The sequence below is a fragment of the Triturus cristatus genome, chromosome 3_2 (assembly GCF_964204655.1).
Source record: "Triturus cristatus chromosome 3_2, aTriCri1.1, whole genome shotgun sequence".
Taxonomy (NCBI): Eukaryota; Metazoa; Chordata; class Amphibia; order Caudata; family Salamandridae; genus Triturus; species Triturus cristatus.
In genome coordinates, this window is record NC_140584.1 from 848,909,584 (window position 1) to 848,931,799 (window position 22,216).

At 44.4% G+C, this 22,216-nt stretch overlaps 1 protein-coding gene across 1 annotated transcript in view; it reads right to left on the bottom strand.

Annotated features, from left to right (window-relative positions):
* PIGS (phosphatidylinositol glycan anchor biosynthesis class S) overlaps positions 1-21,737 on the bottom strand; it is a 188,944-nt gene extending 167,207 nt beyond the window's left edge. The window contains exon 1 of the mRNA XM_085649117.1: positions 21,619-21,737. Within this exon, the coding sequence (XP_085505243.1) occupies positions 21,619-21,640 (22 nt within the window). The 5' untranslated portion in view covers positions 21,641-21,737. The remainder of the gene's footprint in view (positions 1-21,618) is intronic.
* Between the last annotated feature and the right edge of the window lie 479 nt (positions 21,738-22,216).

The following is a 22,216-nucleotide window of genomic DNA, read 5'->3' on the forward strand; positions in this document are numbered from 1 at the left end:
TTACCCTTGCGTGAAACCTTTATAAACTAGTCTAGAGATTGCAAGGGAGTGTTGTCATATTTACTTTTACCCTCCGTAGATCACCCCTGCGCTGAGATGAAATGTTGAATTGATATTTGCTATTCTATGAAGATGTGCACGTAAACCCCCATTGTAGGGGAAACGTTTTTTTTTAAAAAGCACGTAAGATATTTGAGATTTCCCCAATATGTGTATCTGCATATACAATCACCTAAGTTTTCTGCTTCCGAACACGGTGGCCACATTTGTGGTATATTGGCTTTTCTATTTTTCTATTTCTCTATTTTGTTCAGACTCAGTTCACTGCATGAACCTCTGATCTTGTTCTATATCATACTTAGTCACTAGTTCTTTGCCTTGACTAATTTTTATTCTGGAGGTGCTTTCTCACACTTGTTCTCTATTGGTACCTTGTGGACCATATATATAGATGATGGTATAGACATTGCCCTTGTATGCACTGCTGGAGCTGATCGTTATGGACAGATGTATCATACTCATGATCATGTATCAGATCTAATGTATAATGTGTATTACTGTTTTGCGTTTATATTGTTCTTTTATGTTTTTTTGATTAATCTTAGGTATAGCCTATGTCCCCCACTACCTACCAGTCTGCGCCCTGATGAAGGTGGGACCCTAGCTCGGGTCCAATACCGAAACGCGCGTTGGCGCCTGAACTTTCGGCATTTTTTACTCCATAGTATCGTATGCTCTCCATCTGGATGATACATGAGTCAACCATCCATACGATTACATTGCTGAAGTTGTTTCATCTTGACTGCTATGTGCTAGTGGAACTTTGATGGAATTAATGTTTGTATGCATGAGTTGAATGTTGTGTGGGACATGTAGCTATTTGTTTACATCAATACCATGTATTGTTATTTATATCTGTCTCATTATACTAATGTGTAAAAATCTACAAAAAGTATCTGAAAAAAATCGATGTTGCTTTGTATATGTAAAAAAAAGCACAATAAATAAGAAATTTATATTTTTCTATCTAGTAACCTTGTTTGGTACTTTGTCATAATTATATTGTGCCTTCAGCTCCAGTTTAGTGTTTCCTGATTTAGGGACCTATGTTTTAGGCCCTTTTATATATCTAAGAGGGTGGGTTCCTTCTCTGGATTTACATTGATAAAAAGTTTATTACTGCCCATATAGTATGTTTGAAGGTGTCAGTCTGTTTTACTTAGCTTTTAGACACTAAGATAAAGATTTTGAGTTCATTATCAGATATTGTGAAGTCAAGCTGAATTCTAAGCAAATTTGAGCGTGTGTGGTACATTTAGGTAGAGCAAAGATCCGTCTATAGCAAGTGATTTGCTCCCTATTCAGCCAGTTGATCTCTAAATGACAGCCCCCCCGTATGCGATCGTTGGTAAAAGCCTGCTATCTACCACCACTAAAAGGGGGCAGTGATCTAGACTTACCACTGACTTTACTGCTGCCTGTTGAGCAAGAATGTGGGGGGCCGTATAACACCTACTGTCCAACCACACCCCCAGATACTTGTAGGAGTCGACTGCCTCGATTCTATTACCTTGAATGAACCATGTTACTCTGTTTATACGTTTAAAGGTAATGGTCATAACCTTTGTATTTGTGACACTAATATTTAAGTTATTGACTTTGCAATAATTTGCCAGCACATTTAAAAGTCTCTGCCGGCCTATCTGCATCCAATCGAGGAGCACTGTCATCAGCATACTGGAGTGTCTGGATTCTTAGGCCCGTTGTCCTTGGAGGAAACGTCTTTGCCTTCTCCAGGTGTACTTTTAGGTCGGACAGGTAAAGGTTGAATAACACTGGAACCAGCATACTGCCTTGCTTTAATCCTTTATAAGTAGTAATATTTGCAGTTGTTGACACCCAGAGCTCACTTTTATCTTTACTGTTACAACTAGGGGTCTCTAGTTGGCAGAGGTAGGTACCTTTGACCAAATAGGGACCCTTGCTTCTAGTCAGGGTAAGAGGCTACACTTCTAAAATAACCCCTGCTCACCCCCTTGGTAGCTTGGCAAGAGCAGACAGGCTTATCTCAGAGGCAGTGTGTAAAGCATTTGTGAACACATACAGTAATACAGGGAAAACACTAGAGATGGACACCACACAGGTTTAGAAAAAATAAGTAATCTTTACTAGACTTAACACAAGACCAAACGACAAAAATCCACAATACTTTAATCCAAATAAGTCTTTACAAATGGTAGAAATAGCTTAGTTCACTTTTGATGCAAATGCGACACTTTACTCTCACACTACCTGGGATGTGTAACTCAAAACAAACAAAAAAGGGTCGCAGGGAAAGTGATGCGTCGGTTCCTTACACTCAGGGGAGTGAATGCGTAGGTTCCTTACTGCTGCGCAGGGGAGTTGATGCTCGCTTTGTTACTGTGTGGGGAGGTGATGCGACGGTTTCTTACTGCTCTCCGGTACGATGCGACAAGATGGTGCCTCGATGCGATGATCTGGTGAGATGTGACAAAATGGCGTCTTGGTTACGATGCGACAACGTAGATGCGATGCGTGTATGCCCGACGGCCATGCGGCGACTCAGTGATCTTCTGAGCCGCGACAGGCCCGGTGACGCGCTTCTCCAGTGATGCGACGGAGACCTCTGCGGCGGCGGCACGCTTCTCCGGTGATGCGACGCGCTTCGGCGATGCGATGGTGACAGCGGCGGCACGCTTACTCGCCGATGCAACGGCAACTGCTGTGGCGACGATACGCTTCTCGCCGTTGAGTCGTGCTTCCAGCGACACGCAGTCTCTCAGAAGGCCCAGCACAACAGCAGGCACTTCAATTCCCAGCAAGGGAATTCAGGGGGGAGCTGGTGGTGAAGTCTTGTATCCCTGAGGCTTCAGGCAGGAGGCAAGCTTAAAGTTCAAGCCCTTGGAGATCTTCTACTAGATGATGAAAAGCACACTCAGTCCTCTTCTACTTTCTTTGGCAATGAAGCAACCACTGCAGGCCAACCCCCAAACACACAGCACAGGGGTAGTCTCCTCCTTCAGCTTCTCTGGTTCTTCTCCTCAGCAAAGGGTCGTCTTGATTCCCAGAAGTGATCTAAAGTTCTGGGTCTCCCTTTTTATACACACAGATCCTTTGTCTCTGAAGGCAGAGAGTGTCTGTACCTAGTCCAAACCAGTTCTGGGTGCATTCTGCCAGTGCACAACTTCTTCCTTTGTCAGTGTGGGCACGGGTCATCAGACGCACCACAGGAGGTGGAGCCAGCATTGTGGAAGGCAGGCACAGCCCTATTCAGGCCCAAGTGCTACTCCTCCCACCACTCCCAATGCAGATAGGTCTATTCAGCCTAGTGCTGACTCACCCGGTCTCCTGAAGCCACCCCAGCCCCTGTCACTCACAAACCAGACATGCAATACACAACCTAGCAGAGGCAGGCTTGGATGGTTAGGCAAGAAAATACCTACTTTCTAAAAGTGGTATTTGCAAACATAGAATGTTAAAACCAACTTCACTAAAAGATGTATTTTATCATTCTGAGTTCAGCCATGCTAAATTCGAATTTCCACCTAGTTCCCGAGTCAGTTAGGATTATACGACGTTATAATCAAACTGCCCATTCTGGCCTATGGGAACAGGTAGCCTTGCAATAGTGAAAAAACGAAATTGGCTGTAATTTACTATCAGGACATGCCACACACATCAGGGCATGTCCTACCTTTTACATACAAAGCACCCTGCCCTTGGGCCTACCTTAGGGGTGACTATTATGTAGGAAAGGGGAGGTTTGGGGACTGGCAAGTGGGTGCACTTACCAAGTTAACATGGCAGCCCCAGGCTGCACACAGGCTCTGCAATGGCAGGCCTGAGCCATAGGTTACAAGCTGCTCCGGTGGGTGGCACAATCAGTGCTGCAAGCCCAACAGCAGCATTTGAATTACATGCCTTGGGCACACATGGTGCACTGTACTAGGGTCTGACAAGTAAACCAGATAAGCCAATCATGGAGTCACTAATCCATTACATCACTTTACAGTAGGGAGCACTTGCACTGTGGCACTGAAAAGCAGTGGCACAGTGCCCAAAGCATCTAGACCAGCAAAACAAATAACAAAAACACAGGAGGCAACAGCAAGAAATGGAAGGGAGACCCACGCCAATGGTGCCAGGTCTAACATTTACCCTGGTGTTTGAATACAGTGGTATGGTGGCCTTTAATAGGGGAGATAGAATGCCCCAGTTGTTTAATTTAGACTAGTTTTTCTCTCGAAACACTGTCAAAGGCTGTTGTGAAGTCTTTAAACCCTGCATCTAGGGCCTTGTTTTTTTCGATCATGTCAGTGATGCAAATCAGATTGTCTTCAATGTGACAGCCCTTTTGAAATCCTGTTTGGGTGGAAGGGACCAGATTCTTATCTGCTGTCCTTTTCTGCAATTCTGAGTTAAGGATGCATGCAGAGCACTTCCCCTCTGTGTCAAGGAGAGCGATCAGCCTATAATTCGTGGTCCCCATTCTTATATATGGGTACCAGAAGCGAGCCTCTCCAACTATCCGGTATAGTGGCACCAAGGATAGAAGATTGAAATAATGGAGAAATGACCGCTGCCCATTTTCTGAAAGCACATTTAAATACTGCTGATGGGATGCCACTCGACCCTGGTGCACCATTTGTATGCATTGCATTGATTGCCTTTTACAATTGGGCTTCTATTATTTCCATTATGCCCATGCTTCTTTCCCGGTATGATGTTGCAAGAGTAGAACTGCTTGTGGATGGGTCCACATGTAGACTTTTAATTAAGTTTCCCAGCCCGTTGGTGAGATATTTGGTGCTTTCTGCTGGCAGTTTACAGAAAACATGCTATTTATGTATATCCAAAATTCCTTTAGTCTTTGACTGTGTTATGGGCGTGGCTCATTCTGGGCCCATTCTCCTCCTATAAGATTTAGGCCTGAGACCCCCACGGATTCACATTAAGTATTCGCTCCATTTTATTCTTGTGATGGGTTCCAGGTCCCCCTGCCTCCCAATATTGTTTTGTGTTGAGACAGCAGGTTCTTTGCGCTAATACTTCACATTTTAACATAGCATGGTCACTCGCCATGAATGGATGTACTGAGAACTTGCTTACATAAAGGAAGTGGACTAATGACACACAAATGTAGCGAAGTGTGGCTAGCCACAAGATTGAGAAATGGGAGTAGGCAGCTGGTGTGTCTGTCTTAAATCTGCTGTTTAATGTGCGTAGGTCCAGGTTGCTTAAAACGTTGCCTAGATCATTGCCAAGTGTGTCTGGTCTTTGAAATTGTTTCAGCATCAACAGGATAGCTTGATTTTATTGGTGAGATCTTGGCACCTCTCACTTGGCACAATGATTCAGAGTGTGATGTTTTTTACTCTCTCATAGCCAGTAGAAAAAAGGCTAGTGTATGTTCCCCACAAATCTTACCTTCATAATGGCCAGTGGATACTGTCCATGCCCAGGGTAAATATAAAAGGAAAAGGAACAAATGATGGACGGAATGCTGAACAATGCAAACATCCACCCTCAATCACAAAGATCTGGGTTTCATCCTTAGTTCTTTTGTTCACTACGCCACCCGAATTTGGACCCAGTCTTATGCAAATCAGTCTTGACCCTGTGCCTCTTGGGAACAGTCCAGTCCAAACTTCCAAGCCAGGTCCTCCATGGACCGGAAACAAGCATCCTGGGACCGTTTTGGTAGGCATCACCCCTCATCAGCCAGGCTAGCTTGAATCCAGAGGCGCAGTGAGCACGGAACCCACGTCTTGGAAACCCTTCGCACTTATGGCGACAAAAGCAAAAGGAACAAATGATGGACGGAATGCTGAACAATGCAAACATTGATTTAAGCCCAGAACTCTGTACTGGGATTAATAGTTGACATTGTGCAGCATTCTGGCCATCAATGTTTTTTTTTGCATTTGTCACCCCGAGTGGGACGGGTATACCCAGACGTGGGTCCCGTGCTCTCCATGCCACTGGAGTCAAGCTAGTCTAGCTGATGAGGATGAATGCCCCGAAACCAGCCCCAGAATGCTTGTTTCCGGTCCACGGAGGACCTGGCAGTTCGGGCTAGACTGTTCCCATGGGGAACAGGGTCATAACTGATTTACATATGGCTGGGTCTGAACTAGAATGGCATGGGGACCAATAAAACGCCGGATTTAGGCCCAGATCTCTGTACTGGGGTGAATGTTTGACATTGTGCAGCAATCTGTCCATCAATTGTTCTTTTTGCGGGATAAATATGAAGCAGTGGTGTTGACATACCAGGGTTTGTGACCTTTTTTCTATGTGTGGAAGAGAGTGCTATCTACTGACACGCTCTTGTGTAAAGTTCCACTCTTATGGGAGCTGAGGGGCCTGGAGTTGATATTCTGAAGGCATGGCAAGTGAGCATATATGCAGTGAATGTGCAGCATGTATGGTAGTTGTACTTTGAGTGGCAAGAATGAGTGCTAGGATCAGTGGGATCCGTTTTGCATGGCACAGGATGGATGGTGGATTCAGCATTCCCACAGAGTTGAAGTATATTGAATGCATTCCTGTCTCTTGAGAGAGGCGATCCAGCACTCAAGTGATGTAGGATGGAGACAGAGCTAACATAAATACAGTGAGAACACTGTTAGAAGAGGGCTGCCGATTAGTTCTCTCATAGCACTTCCATTTATTACATAGTAGAGGTGGGACTGTAGCTTCTGTACTTTCAGGTGAGTAAGTATGTAGGCCCGGCCTACCCTTTGTTTGCCTCTGATTACTGCTTCAGGAAAGCTGATGACAGTTAAGTGCAAAGATCACACATATAAATGCACCCTTATGTTGTATACTCCTGCTTGAAACCAGCATCATTGTTATCTGCTGTAATAGCAATCACCTCACACAAAGGCTGGGTCTGAGGAGCAGCCAGAAAATATTTGATAGAGAACCAACCCAAACCGATTCCAAAATCTTAGATACTGGATACACATCCCTGTCTGGGAAATGTGTATGAAAGTAAAATAACAAACCAGCTCCACTTTGCTCCAATTCTAAATTATTCAGAATCAATGATGGGAGTACTGTAAAAGGAACTCGAAGGACAGTTGTGTGACCTGAAGTGGAGTGTGCATGACAGCCAGTCTCCCAGAAGGGACAGCACATCATCTGAAGTCTGCACTTTCTGCTGGAAAATTTGAGGGTATGCCTACAGTGTAGAAACGTCTGATTAGCGACGGAAGGATTGTATCTGTCAGTGAAGAAGGAGAAACTGTCCAGGAAGAAAAGCCCAGTGTGCAAATGAACTGTGTGTGTGGGGGGGGGTAGGGGGTGGGGTCCTTTTAGTCTCCTCAAGCGGTCCTTGCTGTGAATTGCCCTAAGACTTCAAATTGCCAATCATTAATTATAGTCACTGATGCAAAACTCTAAACAGCCTGGTGGCTGTAATTGCAGAAGATCCCCCCCACTGACGGTAATGGCAAGTCTGGAAGCTGCATTTACCTATCCAAGCACAACGTACTCATCAGAACTTGGCAAGCCACTACTCCTGAAGAGGTGTGCCGCTGTGTGAGCCTGTTGAGTTGTTCCCACCCACGACCGCATCCCCGCAGCACAAAAAGCTGCCACTGCAGGAGCCAGACAGCTCAACACAAGCAGCCTGCAACATCAGAGAATTTAATCCACAGTTACACAGGTTACCCAGAGGTATTACTGTAAGTAAAACAACTTGCTTGGGAAGCAAGATAATTCTGCAATACAAAATTAAGACTTATACCAAGTGAACTTGAATTAGTGAAGCAAACTGAATTGTATTCGCATCTAAACAGTGGAATACTTTTGACTGAAACTTCATGTGCCTAATCACTGCCTATGGTCATATTATACACCTAGGGTCATAGACCCTAGAAAACTCCTGATAGCGGGGAAAGGGTAATGAAGGGAAGTAGCATCTCACTGAAAATCACAAACAGGATTTCAGCCCTGTAACTGAGACTCTCGTTTGCACTGTGTATTTTCTTTTAAGTAGAAGATAAGTACTGGGCTAGAAAATACAGTGTTGCATCTAAAGGTGGGCTGCTGAATTCTGAGCTCTTGTTCTGTCACCACCTCCCTGAGAAGCCTCCGACGGCTTACCCTTGCTACCCTGAGAGTCAAATGTGGAAAGTGTGTACATGGCCCAGTGTACAGGTGTCCATGGTAGGATGGACACCAATGGCAAATGATCTCAACCAATGACCATGTAGTATCCCTTCGGAGGTTCAAGCGCCTCCACAAAGAGAAAGAGGGGGGTATTTTGTTACATGCCACACCAATACCTCACTCCAACTAGGGGAGGGGGGGTTTCTTTTCTGTTTTTTAAATATAACCCTCACCCACTCTTATAGTGGCATGCTTCATCATCAGGTAAACCCTGACTCTAACATATTCCAAGGAGCTCTTATGAAGATAGTTAGATAGGGGGCGTACCCAGTAAAGATAAAAATTCCTCATCCACTCCCAAGCTATCCCTTTATTAGTGGAGAACGTTAGAATAAATATTAAGTAGGGGTATTAGGATGTAATCGTCTTATGACCCTAAATCACCAACATGTTTCAGCCCTATACTCAGGGCCTAAGAAGGTCCTGGGCTTTGGTCGGGATAGGCTTGTAAACGTGTCACTCCCCAAATGACGTGTCTATTTTGTGTGGCATGCAAATTACTCAAAGCATGCAGTGCCACTCAGGGTTGTACCTGTAAATACAAATTATGTATGGCTTGGGGATATTTGCCATTATGTGATTCACCATTCAAGAAACTGAAAGAGGAAGAATATGACCCTACAATACTGATCTGCTCTTGACGTTGAGGAACTGTATGCGAGTATCCCGCAGGGGGAGAGTCTGCGTGTGATCAACAATCTGCTACTAGAACTAGCAGGAATGGACTTGGGCTGACCCAATCCACTGGATAATGAAATTGGCAGAAATAGCACTAACGGAGAATTATTTCGCATTCGAAGATCGCATCTATTTACAGCACCATGGGACTTCCATGGGGAGCTCTTTTGTTCCAAGCATGCCTGCCTCTACATGAGCTGGTTTGAAGAAGAGATTATCTGGACCAACAAGCCATTCAGTGATCGGATACGGCTGTGGCGGCGATTCATCAACTACATCTTGGTCATACGGTACACAACAAAATACCTACATTTTTCTGCTTGTGGAAGTGCTTGAGCTTGAAGAGGGGAACTTTTCAGTCATTAGTATTAAGATAAGGGGAACGTATGCCTTCATCCTCAGTTATAATAACCCGGTATTTGTAAAGTGCGAACATATCACCCCTAAGGGTCTCAAGGCGCTCAGTCGCCGTGTCCACGATGCGGGGTGGAGGGGGCTGATTTTGGTCATATGTTTTGGTCCTGCCAGGGACTGGGCTCGTATTGGGCGGATGTGGTGGCGTGCCTGAATCAGGTGACTGAACGCGAGTTGGAAGCGGAGATGGGGACTTGCCTTTTGTTGTGGTTTCCGCACACCCCCAGTACCAAAATTACGAGCAAGTTTTGCGATTTGGGTCTGATACTGGCAAAGAGGGAGCTCACTCTGCATTGGAAGGCCAGGCCCGGTCCGAGTTTTCGGAGATGGAGGGGGGAGTTTCTTGGCTTGGGTGGGAAGCGAAGCAACGCTTCGGCTTCAGATGGCCAGACGAGCAGCTAATGATAAGGCGCTGGAAGTGGCGAGGACGTGGGGGGTGTTGGTGGAAGAGCTGCGATCTTGGGAAACGAGGAATGTGGAGGACGGGGACTCTGTAGATATGGACCGGAGGGTGGAACCTGGGACAGGGTCGGCGGGGGCTACTGGGGAGTCCATGCAGGACGGGGCTACTTAGGTACACTCATGGAGGATTCGGTACCTGCACCCTACATTGACAGCTGTTGAGGAGTCTGGGTGGGAACAGGGGGCGCAGAGAGAGGTCGCTGCGGGCCCCCTTTTTTTTTTTTTTTTTTTTTTCCATGAGCACAATAATAGGGTTTTCCCGTTTGTCCGGTGTTGGGATGCCTCAGTTTCTGGGGCCCGACTGGCAGAGGTTGATGAGGGGTTGCTGCGGGCACACTGACTGGGGGGGGGGGGGTAGAGAGGGTGGTGGGTGGGGAATATACGGCGGGGACCTAGCAGAGTGGACTTCTCCTACTGTGTATTTTGATGGTTGGATCATATTATGATGTTATTGTGTGTAGTGCTAGTCCTCGGGATTCTGGTGGTGGAAAACTCAATAAAAATCTTTTAATAATAAGGGTCTCAAGGCGCTGGGGGCCGTCAAGAAGATTAAGCAAGCTATTGCCCAGAATCACATGGTGCTGGGCTAAGCTGCCGCCAGAGCCGGGGATCGAACTGTGAGCCTCGTGCTCCGAAGTCAGCTGCCCTTTCCGCTGCGCCACACCTCTCCCCAGTTTAGAGGACCTCTCTATCCTCCAGGGGCTGCAAAGTTCGTAGAACCTCCAGACCTCAACATTTTGAGCAAATTACCTCAACCGCCATGGTTGGGGCCTAGTACTCCCTGTCTGGCCTGTGGCCCCCCAAAAGGAGTTGGACAATTTCCATGTGGGATAACTTCAAAATAATAAGTGACCACATCTGAGCAAGAAGTCTCTTTCAACTCTAAATATCTGCAATATTCAACATGGATAATTACCTCAGTATAAGCATCTGGATTAAAGATCTAGGTATCCATGGCGCAACCTTCACTTGCATCCGTGTTTTATTTTGGTAGATCGCATGTCAGACCTTTTCAGGGTGTCATGAGGCAAACAGGGGTTCCTGGGCCTCAACCATAGGGGTTGAGAGTGTGTTCTTCCGATGTCTCAGGGTCTATCCTACTATTCTCTCGGAAACTTGGTCAAGTACAATACCCTTCAGCACTTGACTGTTAGTAGTAGTGATGACAAGCAGTCACAAGCTTCTCAGGAGGGAGGGTGTAGGTGCTCGAGTTCAGGTCTCAACAATCACGCATCAACCCAAAAAAATAAATTTTCAACCCAGTGCTTACCTTTCAAGAAGAAAAGTACTTCTACGCTCACAAAAACAGAATACTAAAAACAAACAGACAAATCACAATTTAGTGTCCTGGGCAATGTTGGGTAAGGCTGCGCCTTTATCTGTTACCTTGCCCCAGCTCCTTCCCTTGTGGCCTAGGATTAAAGAAAAAGCAAGATTAGGGCTCAGGTGCAGCTCTTTTCCATTATGGTATTGGCACTCAGTCTCTTGCAGTTCAGTAGTTTTACTTCCCAAACAGTTCAGTCGCTCAGTTCTTACCATCAGTGGTGGAACAGTCATTTTGGGCAGTCGCCTGAACTCATCTCAGTGTACGCGCTCCTTCCCAATTCTGGAAGGAAGTGGAATCACCAGTAGCTCCATCAGGGCTCTTCTTTCAGAGCTACACATGGTCTGCGTCTTGGTGCTTGACCGGTGGGACCCTGTGCAGGCATGCTCTCTGGGATTGGTGTAGGCGTGTTCAGGCTGATGATCTGGCAGAGCAGCCATCACAGGCCGATCTCCTTCTGGGCAACAGAGCCACACACAGCTGAACTTCTTCAGGGCAATACCACCACACACTTCTTCTGGCCAGTTAAGCCACATACAGGCTTTTTTAGATTCAGATCAGAGCCACAACCAGGTTTTGGAGTGCTCAGGGTAAGTCTTCACAGGTCCTGCCAGGAACTACTTCCTGTGAGATTGTAGGTTCCCCAAAGACCAGGGTGCACAGACTATTCTCCTCAGTCCTCCTCTTCTGGACGTCCAACCAGTACCAGGGATCCATGGGACCTCAATCCTTCTTGATAGTTACTCCTACTGCAGGGTTGGCAGGCTCCTTCCCTCTTTCAGCAGGCAGGCTGGCTTAATGCAGCTCTTCCAGCAAATAGTCTGACTCAGGTGATGTACTCTCACCTCTGGGAAGCAGGCTGTCAGGCAGACACCAGCTTTGGTTTCACAGCAGTCCTCTCGAGTAGTCCGAGTAGCACTCCCTTCTTTGGCTATAGAGGTCTTGGAATTGGACCGACAAATGGGGATGTGGGTCCCACTTTTATAGGGCAAAAGCTGACCGGAGATGTGTATCCACTTTCTGCACTGTCAGAACAGATTCAGGGTGGTCCTTTCCAGGCTACTCTCAAGACATAGCCTTTACATAGAGCAATGGTTCTCACAACAGGGTTACCTCCAGCCAAGAGCAACCACAACAGAGGCTCAAAGAGGTTTGAGGTTCATGTGTCTAGTTGTCATCAGCCAACTGAAAGTGTAACTCTGGGCAGACAAAGCCTGCGTCTCACCTAAACAGTCCGAGTTTGGATGGTAGAGAGCACCGGCATGGTATACAGTCTGGTTATCCTGCCATGAGTGCCTGGCTGCAAGTCTTTAGTATCCTTTTTTTTCACCCCCAGTCTTACACTAATCCAGTGCAAAGATCTAGGCCTGTCTCTTGACATGAGTAAGGCTTTGAACCAGTCCAGTGAATTGGAGAGGCACACCATGAAAGCTCTCACTTAACTGACAGAGGACCTCTCATTAGTTTGGCATCTACAGCAGTGAAACCATAGAGACCTTTTCACCAGTCACTGGAGTGGAGACCTACTGGCTCACTTGCGTAAAATTCTGCTTCTTTGCTCCTACCGAGATCCTAGCACTAACATCCCAAGTGTATGTTATGGGTGCCTGTTGCCTACGTGGCACATGCATTGTTTGTATGAGTGAACCATGTAATAGAGGCCTGTGGATTCCAATTTAGAAGCCCCTGGCCTGTTGCTGTAACATAATAGAGGTAAGGTTGTTTGCTCAAGCAGTGGAATTATATTGCTGACATTTCTGGAGCTGGAAGTCGACGATCCAGACACTGAAGTGGAGATAGGATTAGGTCACTTTGCTAAGAAGAGCTGCAGATTAATCTTACTGAGCACTGATGTTTCGTGAATGGCCGGGGGGGCAGGTAAAGGTGAGACTGCAATTTCAGTTGTTAAGAATGAGAAGGTTCCTTTAGGTTAGAGTAATCTTTGGTCTCTTTCCTAATTCTCCTCAGTGTGGCTGTAGATGTACTGTGTACAGAATGCTTGAAACGCTTTGTGCATCCCTTGTGGCTACTCCAGGCTTGTGAGCATCACTGCAGAGGGGTAGTGTCTGGAGAACAGACTGAAGAGACATATGTTGGAAGAACCTCCCCCCGGCACCTCCCTGCCCCCGAGTTCTAAAAGCACAGACAGAAAATTCACATTTCCTGACTGTAAAAGAGGGGTTAACACTGACCCACTTGTGCCAGTGCCAAGTGCTCTTCAACCAAGGAAGGAGGTGCTCTGCAGAGTACTCAAGAGGACTGCTCTAAAATCAGAGCTGTGGGCCTGCCTTTCAGCCAGCTTCCTAGGGGCGAGGGGACATCACCTGGAGTCTGACCTTGCTGGAAAAAGGCTGTACCTCTAAACTGAAGCACTTTGACGCCAACCTGCTGCTAAGAGAAGGAAAGGGCCTGCCAGCCCTGCAGATGTGTGAATGGCTTGAAACACCACAACAGCTTGACCCCTGGTGCTGTGTGGGTCAGCCGGCTGAAGGAAAACTGAGGCCAGCAATCTGCATGCACTGAAGGATGCTGGCAGCAGACTCTTCAATTGGACAACTCCCCGATGCCTCCAAGAAGCTTGTGACCAATGTGGACAGTAACTCAATCACGATATCACGAAAATGTGTGCCAAGCTGGATTATACCATCACTGAGAAGTATGGTCACCATGGCAGAGTCTGTGACTCACCAGAACTTGGTGATGAGGTGGACAGTGCCACCACCATTCAACAACTGTGCCAGACGAGTGCTGTGCAGCTGCACCTTTGTCCCCCTATAGTGTCTGCCATCATGCTGTTGTGACCTTGGCAGCCCACCAATCTTAACTCAACAGTGAACCAGAAGAGGGTCCTTTACTAGCCAGTGTCAACACCTGCCTGTAAGGATATAGGTTTCTTCGTTGGTTTTGTTGTGGTCCTCACCCAATCGTGGGTCATACATCCAACCTGCTTGTGTCTCACAGAAGCAGGGGCTAAGCAAGATGAAGCTACAGGCGCCTGCTGTCGCTACAATCAGACTCCAGGGCCTGTGCTGTGATGAGGCTGTAAAATCTGAGAATTGCTAAAAGGCGCTGAATGCTGACAAATGAATTTAAGAGTACAGTAATCAACACCAAAGCCTTGATAATTGTTTGAGACACTCAACCCCAGGGCAGACCTACCTAGACTTGCCATGGGACAAGAGAAGGGGGGAGGGGACACCTGACAAAAGGGTAAGGTGGGGCAGAATACAAGATGCAGAAGTCCAAGCACCGGAAAGGGAATTGTGCCTATTTTCTGTGCTGTGAAGTGAAGTGTGTAGATTAAAGTACTATTCTTTAATCAAAGAAAGGCACTGGGTTGGACATTCAGTTATTGCAATACATGGAGATTGTTGAGTGCCGGGTTTGTGCACCCTCACACTACCTTCCTAAGAAGCATGTGATTGCTCTCCATCACTACCACTGAGAGTCAAAAGTTGAATGGGCTGTACTCGGCCCATTTTACAGAGCCATAGCCATATAAGAACGGGTCCCAGGACATCAAAGGCAAATGATTTCAGGCCCCACGGATGAAGTCCAGTAGCCTGTGCTTGACCCATGGCCCCCGAACGGGTACTGAGATTTCTCTTCACTTTGCACATCTGAGTCTGCAGTCTCAACCTACACCCTTAGTGCACACCAAAAACCAGTTCAAAGTCTAAGCAAAAGTGAGTTTCTTAGCAAAAAGGCATATCTTAAATTCTAAAGGAGCCTTGTTTCTTCTTCCCTCAATTCAGTGGCTGGGTATAAAAGAAATGCATATCCAAAATTACATCCCACAGGCATCCATTACTTTTGCTCAATCACGAATACACAATACATATACCAGTCAAACTACATTCTTAAACATGCACAACATACACTTGGGTTGTTCGCTCTAAAGTTTAGGTAAGCACACAGAAGCAGACCTTTACGTGAGTGGGGCAGCAGACCTCCACACAACAGTGGTACTCAGAAGGGAATGGAACCACAGTAGGTCCATTTTCTACCTTTAATAGAAGCCAGTAGGAACCATGCTCACAAAGCCCTTTGTGCAGGCTCATTGTGGGATCCCATCCCATAATATTTATCCAGCAACTTAGTTTGAGGGTCATCCCGCACGTGATAACTATCCTTGTCCTAGAAGTCGAGTCTAGTACCTGTAAATCTAAAACATGCTTTGTATTGCCCTTGCTGAAAAGCACTAGTGCAGATTCTAAGGTTTTTTTAAATCATTTTTGGCCAATCTCTCTTTTTGGCTGTCATGAAAATACCTGAACCAATGTTTATCCTATTGAATTGGGACTCTTTTGTATTAATGAGTGTTAAAATGTCATGAAATGTAGAATCACATATTCCACTCAATTTGCCTTTCTTTGTATTCTTTGCATAATGATCGTCCCTGGTGCATAAGTTGGTCCTCATTTTTTGCATGCTTTCCATGGCCATGAGGCCTAAGGTATTAAGAATCTGGTGCACACATAAATAAGGAATGGATGCTAATGATGGAATGAACAGAATGTGTACATTACTGCACGCTTAGTGTATACATAGTGAAATGCACAGAACAAGGAAACACAAGTGTACGTACATAGCTGTATCAATAGCTTACTGTGTGCATGTCTTGGTATTCATTTTCTAACTGACACATGTGAAAGGGGTGTGAGGCTGGGGGGTCCAAAATGGTCGTACGGATATGGTTTATTCACTTCTGGGCACGATTACAAGGGGCATATTAATAAGTCACAATAATGCTGCACACAGCATGGTAAATAGCCAGCAATGTTTCCAGATTTAACGCCTGGAATGGGAAAGAACACGTTAAATTTAGTGTTACTACACAAATTCCTGCATGTTTTCCCCAAATTCATGCCTGTTACATGGGCAAATGTCCACTTTCTTTTAGCAGGTGGCTGTGTGCCTGTAATTTATGGGCCAATTATAATCCTTTCTCAGTCAAAAATAGGAATGCTGTACCACTTGTAATCGAATCGTAATCTCTTTAGATGTTATAGCCTTGAAGGCTGGGTTTCTAACTGGCTGGGAAAACTGTACATGAATTGAGGTTAGGGCTGAGGGGTAACGGTGTGTGTGGCTAGTTCTAGGGGAGGGTTTATTGTAAAATGGGGATTACACCTTAAACATCTAGGTGGGCTCGACTGAGCGCGATGAGGTCCTTGACCCATGGAACCGTTGACTATTTCAAAGCTAAGCAAAGCATCCAGAGTACATCCCTCTCTAATTGAGTTTTGAAAAGAAAACAAAATGTAGTGTCATGCTAAATAAAGGGCAGATGGCATGAATGCTTTACACTGCCATACCAGACGAAAGTCTTTTTTCCATGGATTTGCCTCACTGATATTGTTGTTTAAAGCATAACAAGGAGGTGGCAGCATATTTAATGACTGGAATTGAATTTTGCATATATGTCTCATTTAAAGCTTGTAACTTAAGATGAAATTCTAGGGGCCCCCTTAACTCGCTATTTTGCTGATATAATTGTCTCTACTGATGCGTTAGGCATCTTCTAAAATGCATTTATTTCATATGTTATGGGAAGCATTTGATATTAACATACAAATGGTGTGGTCTGCTGTACTTATCATTGTTTGGATGAATAATTAATGCATAGTTTCCCGAGATTGTATCTTGAAAGATTGTCATATAGTTTCAAATCAATTTAGCACGTAATGTTTTCATTTTGTAAGTCGACTATAAATGGTGTACTAATTGAGCTCCTAAAATACAACTAAGCAAAATAAATGGTTATGTAAAATTAGAAAGAGTAGATGTTGATCTTCCCAATTCTGCTCACTCCGTTATAAACTGGCATGTTCTCCAGCACCTTGGGGTGACCATACGGTGGTGTTCTTTCAACACTAATATAAGCGATGTTGCATAAGAAACTGCCTAGTGGCTGTGATGCATACTACGGGACCGGGAACCTCGAATCAAATTCTGGGTTCAGCACTTGCCTAAATTGTGTAGCCCTAAGCACGTTACTTTACTGCATTTTGTCTTATTTTACCCCAACTGCAATTTCAGAGACCCTAGTAGAGATTTGGCTCTTAGTGTGAACAACCCAAGTATAAAATCAAGACGTGCACTCATCTCAAATTGAATGGTCTGTTAGTTTGCTCGCAGCAATATAATAAGGGCTTTATGGGATGGAACTTGTTTTTAAATTGTATATATTTAGGTTTAGAAGTTACTTTTGCTAAACATCACTCCATACAGTAATGCTCTGAGATTTGTTTCCATATAAATCTACGTAGGATAAACCTTACAGAATGGATAAGAATTGACAAAAAAGCCAGGATTAGAAACACAGTGATATAGAAGATCACATCTCCCATACACTGACAACAATAGGATCTAAACAAGCATGAAATTATAAAGACAATTAATCTCATAAAAGTACAATAAATAAGATAAACCAAAACAATAAGTTAAACATGGCCACATTTGATAACGTTAATCTGAATATTACTCCCTCAAACACACAGGAGAGCAAACACAAAATGTATGTGTTCAGAATAAGACTCTCAAAATGACTAGTTATCTCCATTCAATATTTTCAAAATGTGATAAGGCTTCTATCACCCAGGTCTATGTGCACTTCTGACACTACGTCCACACCCCAATAAAATTATGTCATCAATGGACAACGGTGAAACATGGTCAGAACTTTCGCTGGCCAATGATGGATCACCACTGAGATTTTCCCATTTGACCAGTATGGATATACTTCAAACACCACCACTTTTTTCTTTACTTTTTTGACAGCAAAAAGCTACCATGAATTTTGAAATTCCTTTCCTCACTAACTGGTTTTCTGACCAAGGCTAATTTACCAACAGTCCAAGATAACCATTTATTTACACACTTCTTTTGATTATACCTTATATTTGTTTTGGTAAGTCTTCCTCAAGACTTTACCTTAGGCTCTGCAACTACTTGAATATGTTTCATCATACAGTCGTCCTGAATCATAAATTCCATCATTCATCCAAACAGGATTCAGCTTAGCATTTCCTACCCTTCCCCACATCCAGAAGAAAGGAAATTTGGAAGTTACTAAATTGGGAGCATTGCGATGAGACCACTACAACTCATCCAAAACTTTAGCTAAAGGCATCTTACAATCCACTTCCTTTTGCACACTTGACCTAACCAATCTGTTTTGCTAAGCCATTGGCTTGTGGTGAATATACTGCTGTTTTGAGATGCACAATGGAAAGTTCCTTCAGCAACTCTTGCATCTTTTGTGATGTCAATTAGACCCCATTGTCAGTTACTAAGTAACTGGGTATTCCCGCCCTTGTGCACTCTGCCTTCAAAAACTGTATCACCACCCTCATACCCAACGCTTTCACACACTTCGAGACAACCAATTTGCACATATAGTCCACCAACAGTAGGACATATCGATCATTCTCAGGTAAAAGATGAAAAGGACCAGCAAAGTCTAATTTAAGTTAGTTCCAAGGTTCATTTGGAACAACAACTGGGGTCAATGATGCATTAACAACGGTCTTACTCTGGTCATTTCTGGCACGAGTCACAATCCTTTGCCACCTCCTTTACTTGTCATTCTAGACCCGGCCATCAACACAGTTCCCTTAGCCTGGCCTTGGTGAGACTTCTTCCAAGGTGACCCTTATGTACCAACTTTGCAACCTCCTCTCTCTCAGAGTCTTAGGAGAAATAACCCTTTCATCCACGAAAATCTCCTCCCCGGTCCAATTCAATTCCTCTCTAACATTCCAGTAACCCAAAAGATTTTCCGGAATGGATCTATATTCAGGCCATCCTCTCACAATGAATTCTTCGTAACGAGCGTCAGTGTCTCGTTCTCCTGCTTCTCTCCACTCCACCTTCTGAATGGCATCTTCACAGACACAATTTACATGACAACTCCTGACAATCCTGAACATCGGCCTATCGATGGGAAGTCTGGATAAACAGTGTGCAACACTCTTCTTGTTGTCAGAAATGTGTTCAATATGGAAATTAAAGTCACTCACACCCTATACCCATCTCTTAATTCTAGGTGTGACTTCATCATCCTACCTTGTAGCAAACAGCTGTGTTAAGGGCCTGTGATCAGTACAAACTACAAAAAGTAAACCCATCCTCATCGCCACTTGTTAAGATGAAGGGGCAATAAGGATCCAAACTCCAATCCAAGTAAGTTTTGGTATTTTATTAGATCATATCTCACCAACCGACAGGTGCAGTCGATATCTCTCAGTGTCCACCTCCAACTGCCCACCTTAAGTCTCACCACCCACCACATTCTCTACCTTAGTCTTCACTAGATTACATTCCAACTTGGATGATATATAAAATCAAAACACTTTGGCTTGGGTATTAACGCCTATTAAGTGGCAAAATTATCACTTTATCGTGGACACATCTATATACCTACATTAAATAAAAACTGTACTGAAAAGACATGCAGTTTTGGGGCTATATTAAAACACAACGCAATATATCATTCCAGTAATTTCAGCTGTACTGCACTGTCATGCTAGTATCACAGATACATACTTCACATTTCCTTTGAAATGGTTGCTTTTTCTAAAGTGCCTGAAAAAGCAATGTTTGGTTTATCTCTTGACCAACCTGTGAAGCGACATGCAAATGTAATGAATCAATAGGAATACCACACGTGCCCGGAACTGGAAATAAGATATAATGACCTCAAACAGTGAGTACATAACGTCATCTAGTGCAAATACAGCTGGCACAAGAACAGTCATAGTTTGGACTGTGCAGACACCAAAGAACAAATAGAGGACCTAAGTTGAGAAAAAAATCCAACTTCATGTTGATACCATGCACTGCATTGTATTTTAGTTGTTTTATATAGTACTTCAAACCCCAGAGAAGACATCAAAGTGGTTTCAGTAGATGGGCTCCACGCACCTCCCCTGTGTTTTTTTACCTAGCATGAGCACAGACCTTGATTTTCTGCCCCCATTGGCTACAAAAAAATATGCCACTGCAGACACCTCTTCGCTGATAAACGTTCTAAGGAAAAGCTATTAAATCAAAGTTAACATGTTCATGAACTCTGAAGTGTATACCCTGCACACACAGTTGGGTATATGCGCCTATGGGGTGGACGTTCTAGAGCAGTGATACTCAAAGTATGGTCTGGGGGCCACATGCTGACCTCCTGACCTTTACATTTGGCCTCCTGGGCAGCAGCAGCACTGTGCTGCTGTTTACTCGACTCAGCAATAACATTAAATAAACAGCAAACCCTTATTTAAAGGTTAATTGCAGTTAGGGAAAGGGAGTAACTAGGCCCTTAACTTTAGGGACACCTTCATTTTTAAAGGCAGCAAACGTGTAAAAAACACAATAGTCTTTTCAAAATTCAAAAAGTGTATTTCATTGATCTGTAGAACCATTTCACCTTAGTAAATCAAATTATAGAAGTGCATTCAGAAGTATTTTTTTTTAAGTGATGGTTTTCAAACATGAATTTAGAAACAATCATGCACCCCTTGCCCCCGACAACAAAGCCATTAGTGATTACATTCAAGCACAGAAGATGGTTTTGTACAGCACACATCCTGAAGTCATGCATTTCATGGTCCTCTTAAATGATAATGAAGAAAAAGGAGGCAATTGCCTGGAGTCACACAAGTTGGTCAAGTGGAGAAGCTGGGATTCATCACTGGTTTTCTGGATTCACATTGCGCAATTGAGTTCAGCCACTAGATATGCACGCTTCACTTCCCCAAAACACACTTTACACCCCCCGCTAGCATCAGTGCAGCCCTCTGTCATACCAAAGGCTCCGGGAAAATATTTGTGAGTACCCTTGTTCTAGAAGCACGGTTGCCAAGTGATCCCATGCCATACATGACATCTAGGTCAGCTGCTCCGGATTATTATTTTTTTAGCATGTTACGGGCTAAGAATTTTAAGTTACAAGACCTTAGTACAATATGTTGCCTGAAAATGTCATAAGGCGTGCAGCCAATTGGCAAGCACGTTTCAAGTTTCTCTGAATACAATAACACCACTGGAGTGGCTCTTCCAACTTTGGCTTGAATACATTCTGTCAGCGACATACATGTAAAAAATATACTTCTAGCATCAAGGCACTGTGACATCATGGCACGCCGATTTAAAACTTCCCACAAATGATAGGTCAATGTATTACACACATGCATGACAAGTCACGAATATGTATATTAAAGCATCCTATCAGATCAAATTCACTAAAATAGCATCAGACTTCATTAATCACGTCACACTGTTTTCCCACGAAGTAAGGTGCCACCCTTCCTCAAATGGCGTTAGCTTTATCGCCTAGTCGAGGGTCGTAAGTGTTATACAAATACCAATACCATTAAGACTGTTTCCACCAGGCAGAGGCTGACAAGTGCCTCCATCAGCCCAATCACTGTGCTATTTGGAGAAACCCAGTCATTTTGTAAAAAAAAAAAAAGATTTAGACGGTTTCCAAGACAATGTGCCCGCGTCCCAGAGAACCATCCAGTCCAGGTCGCAGAATCTATTACCTGCACCTGCGACAGCCGCCATCGTCCCAGTCTAGCCGCTCACTTCCGACTTCCGGATCTCAGAGGCAGTTTAGCCAATCGCAGCAAAGTAGCCCACACTACACCCAATCACAAACGAGGATAGACGATAAGTGCGCAGACTCATACCAATCGTAGAGTGAAGCAGTCGCAGTGGAAGCTACTATGATCCTGAATTGTGTACCGAAGTATCCCTGAAGTACATTTATGTTTTATTGTGATAATAAAAATTAAGAAAGGGAGAACGTTGCAGTGGTGTCGGAACCGTTTTCAGAGTGGGGGTGCTACCATCTGTGCTATAGGTGTGAAAAACCAAAAAGTCGCACAAAGAAAAAGTGTAGCGATTAGCAAATGAGCCTGCAGTAGGACATTAAGGGTGTATGTTGCATGTAGCTGGCGGTGCATTTTGGTGCAGAATGTCGTAAATATAATATTAAAACATGCTGTGATAGCGTACTGCCATTTACTGGTAGCACGTTTTCCATTGGAATGGTCACTACATTTGCACAGGCATAGTTTTAATGACACAAATATATAGCACGCATACGTTTATTTGTGGCAAACCGGTTTCGGCGAACAT